Consider the following 13,893-nt stretch of genomic DNA (forward strand, 5'->3'; position numbering starts at 1 on the left):
AGAAATGCGATTTCTTTACGTGGATAATTTTTATTTTTATACCTTTTATACATTGGAAAAAATAAAATGGACTTTAAGATTCTAAAATATTTTTATTTTTTACAATTACAATTATACATACACCACTAACATTCTTTTAAATCATTACAAAAATTAAAAGATAAAATTAAATAAGATTTTATAGTTCTCATTGAAAGATCTAAATTTTGACAAAAAAAAAACACACTCACCACACTCAAATGCATTACAAAATAATTAAAACTTATAAAAAAGATTATGCAATGTATTTTAACAAAAAAACGAAACACCGATGTTGAGATCTTAATTGTGTAAAAACATTCAGTTATTTATTAGTACCAGATGAATAATAAATATTAGCTTATTATTAAGACCAAAAAATATCCTAAAAAATCCATAATACATATGTAATAGTAATATTTTTATCTTATTTAAGGCATTTACATGGTTACAAGATTACATCTTTTTTTAGTTTAATTCAAAAGAATTAAAATAAATAATGAATAAATTGGTTCACTTTTAAATTCACAGTTTTATAATATGCGTAAAATTTAGTTTTTAATTTAGACACATACTTAATAGCAACTTTTAAAACTACACATTTCAGCTTTTCACTTGAATCTTAATAGGAACTTGTACTTTACGCCAGAAAAGTATATTTAACTGCTGTGCTATTCCAAATTAATTAATTAGCTATTGCTAAAAAAAGTTTTTGATATGGTAAAATTAGTCCTTTTCGATATGTTATAAAATTCTTTACTATTATAATTGTGAAATAATTTCTAAGAAATAATTTAAAAACGTAAAATCAAATCTTTGTCTTTTTGCAAAAGTTGTTTTGTTTAGCTGAGAAAATTCATATGTATTTTCTAAAATTTTTCTGCTGACCAGTTATTTTATTACTTGTTCATATCAGCAATCTCGCCTATCCGAGAGTCCACTTTTGGGTAAGCCTTACCCAAAAGTGGACTTTTTTTTCTTTATGTTCTATTTGTTCTGGAAGTCACAATCCTTCTAGTAGGTGAATATGATGGACCGTATGAGCCCATCCCGGACAGAATCAATGCTCTGCCCGATACCGAAGTTGAAGAAAACCGACTCAGCCGCCACTTGCTGCGTGCACGTGCCCATTGGGTACCAGCCCACTTTATTGAACACTATCCCCACTTTGTACACCTGTGAAATTTTAAAGACATTAATTGTGATTAAAATATAAATTACGGACCCTATGGTCTGTAATATATATTTCAACGGTTATGGTTTGCAGTGGATGCCTATTTAAAAGGGTGAATATTTTAGGGATATTTAAGTATGTTCCCCACAAATCAATGTCCAACATGTTTTCAGAATTTTGTCACAGAATCGAGTTTTTAACTTGCATTTCTCTACTATTTTACAATGTGTACCTTGTTGCGCTGGATGTAGACGGGGCGGTTGAAGAGGATGTCGAGCAGGTGGCGGTAGGGCACGCGGCTGGTGTAGTGCGTGTAGGTGAGCCGCGCGCCGTCCGCGTCCAGCAGGTGCGCGTACAGCAGCTCCGAGTAGCCGCCCGCGCTGCCGCCCGTGCCCGCGTTCTCCTCGCTCGGCGCCTGCGTCGGCACCTGCGCGTGCGCCGGGGCAGCGGGTTGGTACCAACTTTAACTCTTCCATATAAATAGCCAATGTAGAAAGAAAGTATGAAAATGAAAATACATTTATTTATACTAGCTAAGAATAAAAAAATATCGTATCGATTTTGGATACTCTATTGAGACCGGACCCTTCAATGCAATACCGCAAATGAAACACCGTATAAGCGAGATCGTAAAAACAGAAATATTGTCTCTAAAAGAGAAGGAAGAAAGGAAAATATCAATTGTTACTACTACCGCAAATACAACAACTGCACCACAAAAGTCAAGGCCAGAGGGCCAAGTCTGCTATTTAAGTAAAGTGACACACCATTGACCGCCCATTGAAATCCAAATATCATTATTATAAAAGTCATATTCTGAAAAAAAATATCGTAGTCAACAGTATCAGACGTGAAGTGTCTCATTGATTCAATTCTTAGCGTTGTCAACGAAATTATGCCATGACATAAGTTTCCCAGGGCGATTTAGTTGCTATTCGATTGCGTTTCAATGGAACACCTTTTATATAAATATTTTGCAGACTACCAAATCTGTCGAACCATTTGGACACGATGCAATGGAGACAACTAAAGCATTTTCAAATGGGCAGACTTGGAGCCCTGGTACAATAATAGACTTGGACAATTTATAAATGATTACTTTGGGCATATACAAAATTGATTAATTACACAATTTATCATTTCTGAACTTTCGACCAATTACTATTTTTTTTTTCACTTTATCCTCACCTGCACCCCCAGCAAGCAGATGTTCTTGTCCACCATGAAGGTGACGGAGCAGTCCAGCACGCTGGTGTTGAGGCAGTCGGTCTGCTGCAGCACGGCGCGGCGGCAGTAGATCTTGTGCAGGTCGCCGCCGTGCCGCTCCGTGTGGTCCAGCACCATGCCCAGCACTGGCCACAGGTCTGCGGGCGAAGTGTGATCGATATCATGGTGACCGAAATGTATGGACTTGTGATCGGTTTAACTAATTTATTTATTTGTTTTGGGACAAGATTTGTATAGCAAAAAAACGATTTACTAAAATTAGATGGATTGAAATGAAAGTGACAGAAGAATGTTCAGTTTTCGATCGGAATGTTCACAAAAAAAAAGATATGGCGGTAAAAAAATTGCCGTGTCAGTTATCTTTTTTATGACTACACAGCCAGAATAACGTTCAGTTTTCGACCAGAATGTTCAGAAAAAAAAATGGCGGGTAATTTTTTTTTTTTAGTGACTCACGAAAAAAGTAAAGGGGGTTAGTCGGATACTCACTCTCGTGGCGGGTGGGGCGCGGGTAGGGCGGCAGGCTGGCGGGCGGCGCGCGGCTGCCCTCGCCCCACACCTGCTCCACCGCCACCGGGCTCGGCGTGTCCACCACGAACGTCGTCATCTGCGGGCGCGCAGCTCTCAGATACGTGTCTAACGCTACTACTATACTACTTCTGTACGCGTGTAATGTGCCGAATTTTTCAGCATCATTTTTTTTTTATTTGTAAAGGTGGCGTGATAACATGTGATCTCTTAGAACTTTTTGAATCCTTGTAAAACAGTTTGAAACGTTTATATGGATATACTTACTTATATCAGATAATCTGATTTACAATATTTGCCTGGGCTACTCACTGTAAAAAAAAAACTTAAATTTTGCTGAAAACCGTACAAAAAAACTTTTTAGACGACAGATCGATGACTTTAAATCTGACGATGTTTTGAATATTTCTACCACCGCTGTATTATTGTACCTTCCCTCCTTCCCTCTTATTTTTAGGTCTAATTTAACCCGACTATGTGTCCAAGCGATAAATCAAACACAAGAAAACATTATACATTTATTAACGGTTAACACTTAAAACATTATTATCCATATTCATTTCCAAGATTATTTCCCGATACTCAAACAAGAAAATCAAAGCAGTTTACAGAAGATCTATGCACTCACGTTACAAGAAGGTCCGCATCCGATAAGCTGCTTTCTTGGCGTCCTGCACGTGGAGAACCCAGTGGGCATGGGCACATCCGAGTTGCTGGAGAGGATATTCATCAGAACGGTGAAGGCTTCGGACTCCGTGAGCAAGGAGGACCGAGCTGGTCCCTCTGCGAATTGCTGAGCGGTAAGGGTGAGGAACCGGATCTTTTTTATCGCACTCCTGAGGGTCGGCTTGTTGTCTGGTGGTCGAGCTGGAAGAATTTTCGATAGGCGTAAGGGTACTCTTTCTTAATATTAATACATTTGTGCTTTCGTATGTTTGTTTATGTTTTCCACACTAAAACAACTGGACCGATTTCAACAACTTTTTCACCATTAAAAAGCTGTATCTCAACGAGTGCTAATATGCACTACAGGCGAAGCGGGGTCGCACCGCTAGTATATAATATACAGCCTTACGTGACTTGCGCATATTTTTTCTTATCATTAATATTGTCAGACTTGCCTGTATGAAGGATATTCTCCAAACAACAACAACAACAAAAACCAAAAATTATAATATCAAACAAGTAGTTTTCAATTTTATTGTGGAAAAATGTTCAATAAGCAAATACAAACTCTTAGGTTTCTTATTGTCCGGTGCAGGCGTGGTCTGATCAGCGTCACAAGAGCGGCAAGCCTCCGCCGCTGCGGCTGGGCTGTTTTCCGCACTGCTCTCCACATTAACGACCTTAACATGACAAAAGTTTCCAATTAACCACCCCAGCTTCTCCATGAAGCTTACCAGTTTGTGAAGGCTGCCGAACGGTTTGGGGAGCGACCTAGGAGAGCCCAAGTGGCTGGCTTTTACCCACTTATGCATTTTACTAAATACCCAGGTAAAAATAAGCTTATCAGCTAATCTATGTCTGTGAGAAATTTCATACAGATACGGTAAGCTGTTTTCGCGTATAAGAGCAACAAATATCCATACATCCATCCATACTTACAAACTTTTGTGTATATGCTATTAGTGGTATGGGTAAGTTTTCTTTAGCAAATGTTTTTAAAGAAAAACTATAGTATTATTTCAGATAATTGCAACATCAAGAATTTTAAAGTGTTAGAACATGAATATGTGTGTAAATGAATACCTGAGAAGTATCTTTAGATGTGGAAGGTCCAGGACTCTCAACTCTCTCATTGGACGGGCCTTCGTTTGATGGGCTTGCACTTCTTTCTGAATTTTTCTTCTGTTCCATCGCTTTTGAATACCTTTAAATAAACACACTCTTATCAAATTATTAGCATTTTTTACATGATTTTGTAACTCTACCGCATAGAAAGTAAAAATACCGTAGAAAGTGTTTACTAAAGTGCTCTTTGAAAAAATATGACTTGTATGAATCTTATCTGTAAATACAGATGCATATACAATTGTTATATTACTAGATATACTAGTTATAACCTCGGCGTCACTTGCATTGCACCTGGGTGAAAAATAGTATATGTGCTAATCCAAAATATAATCTATCTCTGTACTAAATTTAATAGAGATATGATATGTTATTTTCTCGTGAAAGAGTAATATTCATCATTTCATGCACTTAAATGTTAAATAATATAACTAAAATTGTGTGGTAACAATAACAAAATTAAAAAAAAAACTTTTTTTTTTCAACCTCTTATAATAAAGAAATGTTGTCAAATATTTCTATATGGCAACTATGTTAAGTCTATTATATTAAACAATAGGAACCAACCTCACAGCAGCATTGAAGAGATCCATTTCGGAATCGATATTAAGATGATCCAAAGAGAACACTGTTATTACTGTATTCAGCTCGACTTCTTCAAAACTACTGTCGTTTAACACCTCTTTTGTGTTGGTACTGATTATCTGAATAGTAGACAAATAAATAGATAAAAGAGATTCAATTTATAATATAACTTTGTATTGGTATCCTTTGACTGCATTTAAGAGTATTAGATTTTTAGAAAGCACACAATTTTTTTTTTATTTGCTGAAGGCTACAAAGATTTTCAGAACATCAGATATAGACAATAATGTTCTGATAAGAAACAATCAAAATAAGAATTGTACTCAAAATTGTTTTTCAAGTATGTTTTGAGTGAGAAAAGATTGTCAATAAAAATTTTAATTTAAAAAAATGTAGAAGTGCTGGTTTTGTATTATAAACTCATTATGTTATCATAATCATAGTATAAAACAAAGTCGCTTTCTATACCTATGTATGCTTAAATCTTTTAAACTACCCGACAGTTTTTTATGAGGTTTTTTTTTAATAGATAGTGATTCAAAAGGAAGTAAGTAGTAGTAGTAAGTTATAATACACTTGTTATCTATATAAATAGTCCCCTTTAACAATAATTTCTTCACCAAGTGACTTTTTTTTTGTTATCCTACACTATGTGAATATTCATATTATTATAGCTGCCTATACAATACTATAAGAAAGATACAAAGCGATAAATTAATTCACCTGTAAACACTTTTCCATAAGAACATTTTCATCAAACAGTCGGGCAAACTCATAAGCCCTGCATGCATTTCTGGGATACAAATCTGACCATAAGTACCGTGTGCATTCCTTCACCAAATGTGGCAGCATGTACTTTTTTGCACCATAACATAGCTCACATGCTTTATCGAATGAACATAAATTTATGTTTCCTGTGTATATGTATCTGAAATTTATTATTGTGTGCATTAATAAACATACATGTTGCATGGTTTGTTATATAAACCGTTCTTCATACTTACTCCAATAGATCCTTGAACGCATCAATTTGAACATCTAAAATGGGTATGGGATCATTCCTTTCTGGCATGCCCCCATAAAACATAGCTTCAAATACGGGCGAGGCCATTGCTAAAATAAGCTTGTGGCCAGCAATCACTTCCTGGTTGGGCTCACTGCCCACCAGGAAGGTACAATCCGACCACTGACCAGTTTGAAGCAAATATGCTCCTCTTTGCTTCAATTCTGTACATTCTAATTGCCAGTCGCTTGGTGCGCCCATTGTGCACGGCTTTTATTCACTCCGTTTCCTTTTAAACTGATGCTTATGTTCGAAACAAATCGTATATATTTATCCCGATGAATAACAACCCCTATATATTACTATATAACTCTACGATAACAACAAATTCTTGAGACATGAAATGTTGTTATTTTTACCACTTCCTTTGACGATAAGTCAATGTCATTAATGCCAAGTACTTATTTTGTTTTTTCTTATATGGTAATTATGCGTGCAACAAATTAAATAAATATATCTTTAACGTAACGGTAACGGTTTGGAACTATTTTGAATTTTCTGATCAAGTGATATGTACTTCTTTTGGTATTGTCAAGTTCCTAAAAAAACACAACAAAAAAGTGAGCATTCTGAATCTACAGTTGGTAAATATTTATATCTCATCAGTCAAGATTCGAGTGATATATTTCATATGATGCTACTTTAAGTAGTAGTGATAATAATACTGTTTCTAATAATTCTGATTTTAGTAAAACGCTAGAAAAAATAAATTCCATAAATGTAATATTATTTGAAATAATATTTCTAAACGTTAATTGTTATGTCAATTTCAAATTTCAATATCGATGGCATAGAAATTATGTCAGAACGAATTAGTTTGTGTATTTTCTCATAAATGTAGTTAATAATCAGATAGCGGATCAGAATGAATCACGAAGAAATAAAAGCAGTGGTGCAAGAAAAATTTTTATCCAGTGAGAGAGTTACAGCTTTTTTATCTGATGCAAAAGTGCTCCACCCAGAATGGGTGAAGAAAGACAGACTTCTCGCTATCGTGGAATACGGGGACGAGAAAGCTGTTTTTTGTTTATTCTCGTCATGCTACCCACCAAAGTCCTTCACCGATTTATCGATAGAAATAGTATTGCCTATTGACAACAGTTTCAAGTGTGAAATCGATAATAAACCGTCGGATCCTGAAGCAATCTTGTACCTGAATTTACAATCTCGTAATGATAAGTTCAAGTTTGAAATTCAAATGACACCGCGCGTTGATAATTTCGTGGATGACCTATTTAGAGGAATAGAAGCTGTAAACAAAATACCGACACAACCAGAGTTTGTTTGGCTCAAAAAATACAGTACAAAGGATGAGGAGGATATAATAACTGAAAGCATAATTCTTCCAAGAAGTGGACTGTCCAATATGCAGAACTCCGCTCCAGTTGCCATAAGAGAAAGCTTGATAAAAAGGAAGATGAGTGACAAGGAATCAGAGTACACATTTACTAAAAAATTTTCAATTTTCTGCGGAACTTGGAATGTAAATGACAAATCTCCTGTCATTCCATTGAAAGGGTGGTTAAATGTAGATAAAGAACCACCAGATATATATGCTGTGGGCTTCCAAGAACTTGACTTATCAAAGGAAACTTTCCTTTTTGATCAAACATTTAGGGAGGATGAATGGTATTGTGCAGTTTTGAATTATGTTGATAAGAGAGCAAAATATGTCAAAATTGAGAAAGTGAGACTAGTTGGCATGTTGCTGATTGTCCTAATAAAAGATAAATATTTTCCTTTTGTCCGGAATGTGGTTTGTGACACAGTTGGTACAGGTATCATGGGTAAAATGGGAAACAAGGGTGGGGTATCTATAAGATTTGATTTTCACAACACATCTATATGCTTTGTGAACTCTCACTTGGCTGCACATGTTGAAGAATATGAAAGGCGTAATCAAGACTTCAGAGACATATGTAATAGGACAAGGTTTCCGCAGACAAACCAGCAACCCAAAGCTATCAAAGATCATGATCACATTTACTGGTTGGGAGACCTCAACTATCGAATAACTGAATTAGATCCTATAGCAGTAAAGAAATTTGTCAATGAAAACAATTTTGCTCCAGTGTTGGAGTGGGACCAGTTAAAGCAACAGCACAAAAACAATAATGTATTTTCTGGATACTATGAAGGACTCATATCTTTCAAGCCAACATATAAATATGATCCAGGGACTGACAATTGGGATTCCAGTGAGAAACACCGAGCTGCAGCTTGGTGTGACAGAATTTTCTGGAAAGGTGATAGAATTACACAACTAGCATATAGAAGCCATCCGGCCCTTAATATAAGTGATCACAAACCTGTTTCAGCATTATTTAGCTCTGAAATTAAAATAATTGATGAAGAGAAATACAGGAAAATATATGAGGAAGTTATTAAACAACTTGATAAGTTAGAAAATGAGTTAATACCACAAGTGAAGGTTGATGTAACCGAAGTTGATTTTGGCACAGTCAAGTATTTAGAATTGCAAGTTAGAACCATAACTATAAAGAATATAGGAAAATTACCAGTTGAATTTGAGTTTATTAAGAAGTTGGATGAAACAAACTTCTGCAAAGAGTGGCTCATTGTTGAGCCATACAAAAAGTGCATATGTGCTGATGAAACTTGTGAAATACAACTCAAAGTCCTGATCAATAAGACATCTGCTTGTAAAATGAATGCAGGGACAGACAAGCTGTATGACATTTTGGTGTTACATTTATATGGGGGTAAGGATATATTTATCACAGTTAACGGAACTTACCAAAGAAGTTGTTTTGGCTGTTCCATTGAAGTGCTTGTTAATTTAAACATGCCTATAAGAGAGGTTCCTGTGGGAAAACTAATTGAGTTGGAGAATAAGAGAGACCAGTGTGTTTCCAACCAATCAACTTACTCTATACCAAAGGAAATATGGTTTTTAGTTGACCATATTTATTTGCATGGGTTGAAAGAGCCAAACTTGTTTGAGCAGCCTGGATTACATTCAGAAGTCTTGCAAATAAGGGACTGGTTAGACAGTGGATCAATCGACCCTATTCCAGGCAGTATACATTCAGTTGCAGAGGCTCTGCTGTTACTTCTAGAAAGTACAGCAGATCCAATCATCCCTTACAATCTACAGTCTATCTGCCTAAGAGCTTCAGCAAATTACTTACAATGCAAACAAATTATAATGGAATTGCCAGAATTCAGAAAAAATGTTTTCCTTTATCTGTGTGAATTTTTGCAAGAAGCGTTGCAACACAGTGCTGAAAATGGACTTGATTCGAAGACATTGTCTACACTTTTTGGCGCCATATTTTTAAGGGACAATCCGAATATAGTACAAGAACCCCAGTCTAGAATTAATAAACAGGTCATAGACAAGAAGAAGGCACAATTTGTCTATCATTTTCTAGTAAATGATCATAGTGACTTAATTTTTTCTAAATAGATATATTGTAAATTATTTTTTTAAGCTATTTAATACTCAAAACATTCTCTGTTAGAAATTCGTATATTCTCTTTGTTGTGGTTTTCAGTCATTATTTATTATTATTTTTTAGAATAGTAGACTTCTCATATATATTTACATGACATATTTATAGTAACTTTAGTCCAATTTATCTTTTATATATTAATAATTAAATACCAACGAACAGCAAGCGGCCAATTAATGTTCTAATCTAATTTTTAGATCGTATTTTGTAAAAGTATTTTCTCTTTAGTTAAGGTATATATGTATACCATATCCCCAACATGACTGCATGTACATTGTTTTAGTTAAAAATGCAAATTAAATCGGACTAATATTAAATCACTTACAATTTAAATTTAATAAGTATTTCTATTTACTAGATGAAGAAATGATAGGTAAATAATAATCATTATATTCAGTATAAAACAAATCGTGAAGCCATAGACTTCCTTTTGCGAAATTTGTGTCATATTTTTATCTCTGTAGTTTACCACCAGCAGTTAGTTTTCTGGTTTAATTAATGCACTATATTACTTTGGAATTTTGGATGTATTTTTACAAGTATTTTGTAATCATTTTACCTGCTTAGTATCAAGCGAATTGAGGGCCAAAGTGCAAATGAGTACACGGCCGCAATTTACGTTTTGTTTGAATGAGTTCTGTAGAACTCTCTAGAATCTGTAGACTAGAGTAGATTATTTTTAATTACACAAATATGCAAGGAGGCGCGTTTGCACTGTTTCCGATTTATTTGGTTGTTATTTCAATATAAAATATTATTTATTTGTAAAAAAATTAAAAATATCAATACCTATTTAATGAAAAATGTGTAGAGCTACCAATGAAGGAAGTCGCATTTTGTAGCAGTAATTGTATATTTCGAGCTTTTTTTTTGTATAACACAAAAAAATCTTTGAAATGACTTAAAATAAATATTTCAGAACTGTTTACTATACCTACTTAAAATTTTACACTGTAACACATTTTTCATTCGATTATATTTTACACCAGGTTTGAGGTCACATTTTGTATACAAAACTATTAATCTTGTAGTATTGCATTGTTACGAAAAATATTCAAAGATGTAAGCCTTCGAAGTTAAAAAGCTACCTAATGCTTTTCGTACCTAGTTGTACAACATTTAGTGTAGTGTTACACATGATGTATCAATGTATCGATTTTACATACATTATATTTTATCGTTGTTAACTTATTAAAATATCTTGAATGTAACGGTTTTATTATTTTTGTGTCTCTTAGATCGACTCTGCCCATAGCTATTTGAAAATAAACTTTGTAAAGCCAACTAAAAAGTCAATGGTCAGACAAAATATAAAAAGCAATTAATAGAATTCATATTGTACTAACTTGCAAGTGCTATCAATATATCAGGGATTGGAGTGGCATATCCTCTCGGTATTAAAAGGTGAATTCTATACAAAATATGAATGTAGAATATGGAAAGTAATATTAATATTATTAAAAAAAAATATTGTCTTAATTAACAAATAGTAAATGTTTAATATATTATTATTCTATTATATTTTTATAGCCAATATTTTAAATAATGCCGCCTGGTCTACGCACGTCACGACATTCGATTCAGATTTTGTCCGTTCGGGCTGCAGACTTAAAAGACCTGTAATAGATGGCGCCTTAATAAAAATACATAGTTAAAAGGTTTATTTTCTTGACATCAATATTATTTTTTATCAGATTTATTTTAAATCACGGTAATGTTAAATATATTATGAAAAAAAAACAAATATGTATTACCTTGTTGTATTGTCTATGGCCTCGGATGCAGCTTCCTAGATCATGGGTCGATAAAAAAAGGAAAGTTAGCGGCAAATTCGATTGTAGCCAATCGCGTCAGTGCGTTCATCCGTTATGTCACTAGATGTCAGGGAACTGCAATCAAATACAAAACATTGTTTTCGTTTTCAATCTGCAACAAAGTATTTCAGTACCTCATATCCTGTCTCTCTTCGATTCAAATTCGATTCATAACTGTTTAACGGGTAAAGGAGTTATATTAAAAACTTGCTTCGTCTTGAGTTGTTACTAGAATTTGTTCAGCATCAGTGACAGGCGCACGCACAAAGGATAAACCTATTTTAATTCCTGTTTTTGTGTTTTCTTGCCGTTAGCTAAAACCATGGAAGTTGAAACGAAATGTAAGTAAATATATTTTCTTTTTTCTTTCTGTTTTTGAATAAAAAAAACAATTGTAGTTATTTTCTCTTAACTCATATAAATATTATAATATTAAATAGTAGTATATAATTTATTATAAAATTAATTTACAACTATTGCGTATAGTTCCCTCGGCTTTCAATTTTGTTCCCGAGAGATTTTTATTGTATTACTAAAATTTAATATATATTATTTCATAATGGCGTATAAATTTTTTTTATTGTAGCGATCTCGTATCTTTCGAACTTTCTTCTTATTTGGGGGTATACAATAATTATTAATTAATTAAAAAAAAACACCCATAGTTCTTACTTCTTTATTCTTTTTTTTTAATTTTGTTTCCGAAAAGGAAGTTGGCGATAATCTTAAATATTTTCAAATTCATTCGAAATTACTTTTAAATAACTGTTTAGCAATTAGCATTACAACAGACTATTCGGAGACCATTAAGTTCAATAAACAAATAATTTTCGACCGTCTTCAAAGACTAGGAGATTAGTTCGACTGTTTTTTTATTTATTTTTTTTTTTGTTAGCTCAGAAGTTTTATTTATTTGAAAGCCTTGTCTAGTTACGACAACTTGACTTACATTCTTATTAAGAAGAGTTATACTACAAACTGTTCAAAACCAAGTTAAAAGTTAGTAGTTGAGTTATTTTTTTATCTCATTGTAGCTCGTAAATACTTTCTCACATATTCTTTTCGGACATTACTGTAGTTGTAACTTTTGGTTTAGATAACATATAGTACCTACCTACCTATATCCAACTTAAAATGCGTTTAATCCTTATAATAATTAACACATTGAATTGCACTTTTATTGACTTTCGAATTAACATTAAATGTAACGAATTGCCCAGTTCCGCTATTTCGGATTTTCAAGATAGATGTCGTATATACTTCATAAATTGTGTAGATACTGAATAATTAATTCAATATTTTTGGGTAAATCGACCTTTTATTAACGTTCCATTTGATCGGGCGTCCTCAAACTAGGTACTCCTACATGTATGTAGATTAAATTTCCTCAATAGGTACCTATAGGCTGTAGTCACGGTTTTAATCCCACAGGATTTCCTATGTGTTTATCGCCATCGCAATCTAGGGGATGAACTGAGCATAATCATTATGGGATAATGGCGTTGTAAACGTCATTAAGCTGCTTCAGCATACACCATAATATATTTACAAAGAGTTCTAGTGATACATGTGTTATAGGGACTTTTTTTTACCTACGTTACGTTATTAAAAAATAAAGTCTTTCATATACATAGTTTTACTTAGATTTCTATACATTTCTCGTGTGCACAACTCAATACAAGTGCGCTAATCTCGAATTACGCCGTATTTTTTAATTTATTTGCACATCACAAAGTAATCTTTCTAGTGTAGATGCTCTGTGTATATAAAAATTCAAATCCCACCGGCTGAATTGGCGACTTGTTTAAACTATTTTAAAGAAAGAAAAGTTTAAAGAAAATTTTGCAAATTACTTAGTCTTTTACATAATGAAAGAAGAGCATCAATCGTGTCCGTCGTTTTTTTAAACCATTTATACAATATACGTCACATATAACTGTAATATGCTAAGAAATTAAGACCATGACCATAGTCTGTCCGACCACGATTTTAAAATGAACAAATCGAGTTTTAAATCCGTTAATAAATCTAAAATAACCAAGATTACTTGGATTACAAACTTTTACGTCTGTATTTAAACGCAATAAAACATCGATATTCTCCAATGCGTCTGCAGAAACGCCAATACTGTTTCGGTTATTCATAAGATGTATAGTTAATACTGCCGTTACGACGGTTAAACGGGTTTCTTTAATTTAAACGCAATGACTAATAATT

The 13,893-nt window shown here is 33.6% G+C and overlaps 3 protein-coding genes across 3 annotated transcripts in view; 2 read left to right on the forward strand and 1 right to left on the reverse strand.

Moving 5' to 3' along the window:
- Positions 1 to 871: 871 nt before the first annotated feature.
- LOC119829870 lies at positions 872 to 6,771 on the reverse strand. Its single transcript, XM_038352572.1, has 10 exons — positions 6,328 to 6,771; positions 6,047 to 6,251; positions 5,306 to 5,442; positions 4,697 to 4,817; positions 4,182 to 4,293; positions 3,576 to 3,814; positions 2,909 to 3,026; positions 2,381 to 2,556; positions 1,425 to 1,619; positions 872 to 1,194 (listed from the first exon to the last, which is right to left on the reverse strand). Exons 1-10 carry the CDS (start codon positions 6,585 to 6,587, stop codon positions 1,033 to 1,035), a joined length of 1,725 nt encoding a protein of 574 aa, XP_038208500.1. The 5' UTR covers positions 6,588 to 6,771; the 3' UTR covers positions 872 to 1,032.
- A 399-nt stretch (positions 6,772 to 7,170) lies between these two features.
- Positions 7,171 to 11,073, forward strand: LOC119829482 (type II inositol 1,4,5-trisphosphate 5-phosphatase). Its single transcript, XM_038352007.1, has one exon. The coding sequence runs from the start codon at positions 7,252 to 7,254 to the stop codon at positions 9,814 to 9,816; it is 2,565 nt and encodes an 854-aa protein (XP_038207935.1). The 5' UTR covers positions 7,171 to 7,251; the 3' UTR covers positions 9,817 to 11,073.
- Positions 11,074 to 11,781: 708 nt separating this feature from the next.
- The window catches only part of LOC119837958 (stathmin-4), a 32,752-nt gene continuing 30,640 nt past the window's right edge, over positions 11,782 to 13,893 (forward strand). The window contains exon 1 of the mRNA XM_038364950.1: positions 11,782 to 12,017. Within this exon, the coding sequence (XP_038220878.1) occupies positions 11,999 to 12,017 (19 nt within the window). The 5' untranslated portion in view covers positions 11,782 to 11,998. The remainder of the gene's footprint in view (positions 12,018 to 13,893) is intronic.

Source organism: Zerene cesonia, chromosome 1, assembly GCF_012273895.1.
Source record: "Zerene cesonia ecotype Mississippi chromosome 1, Zerene_cesonia_1.1, whole genome shotgun sequence".
Taxonomy (NCBI): domain Eukaryota; kingdom Metazoa; phylum Arthropoda; class Insecta; order Lepidoptera; family Pieridae; genus Zerene; species Zerene cesonia.

What these genes read in the sequence shown, in the direction of transcription:
- LOC119829870 (XM_038352572.1), bottom strand. Translation starts at nt 6,587, where the DNA reads ATGGGCGCACCAAGCGACTGGCAATTAGAATGTACAGAATTGAAGCAA. An exon ending in TTATGGAAAAGTGTTTACAG is followed by an intron (nt 5,443 to 6,046) that starts GTGAATTAATTT and finishes TCTACTATTCAG; the next exon opens with ATAATCAGTACCAACACAAA. An exon ending in CTCTTCAATGCTGCTGTGAG is followed by an intron (nt 4,818 to 5,305) that starts GTTGGTTCCTAT and finishes GTTTATTTAAAG; the next exon opens with GTATTCAAAAGCGATGGAAC.
- LOC119829482 (XM_038352007.1), top strand. Translation starts at nt 7,252, where the DNA reads ATGAATCACGAAGAAATAAAAGCAGTGGTGCAAGAAAAATTTTTATCC.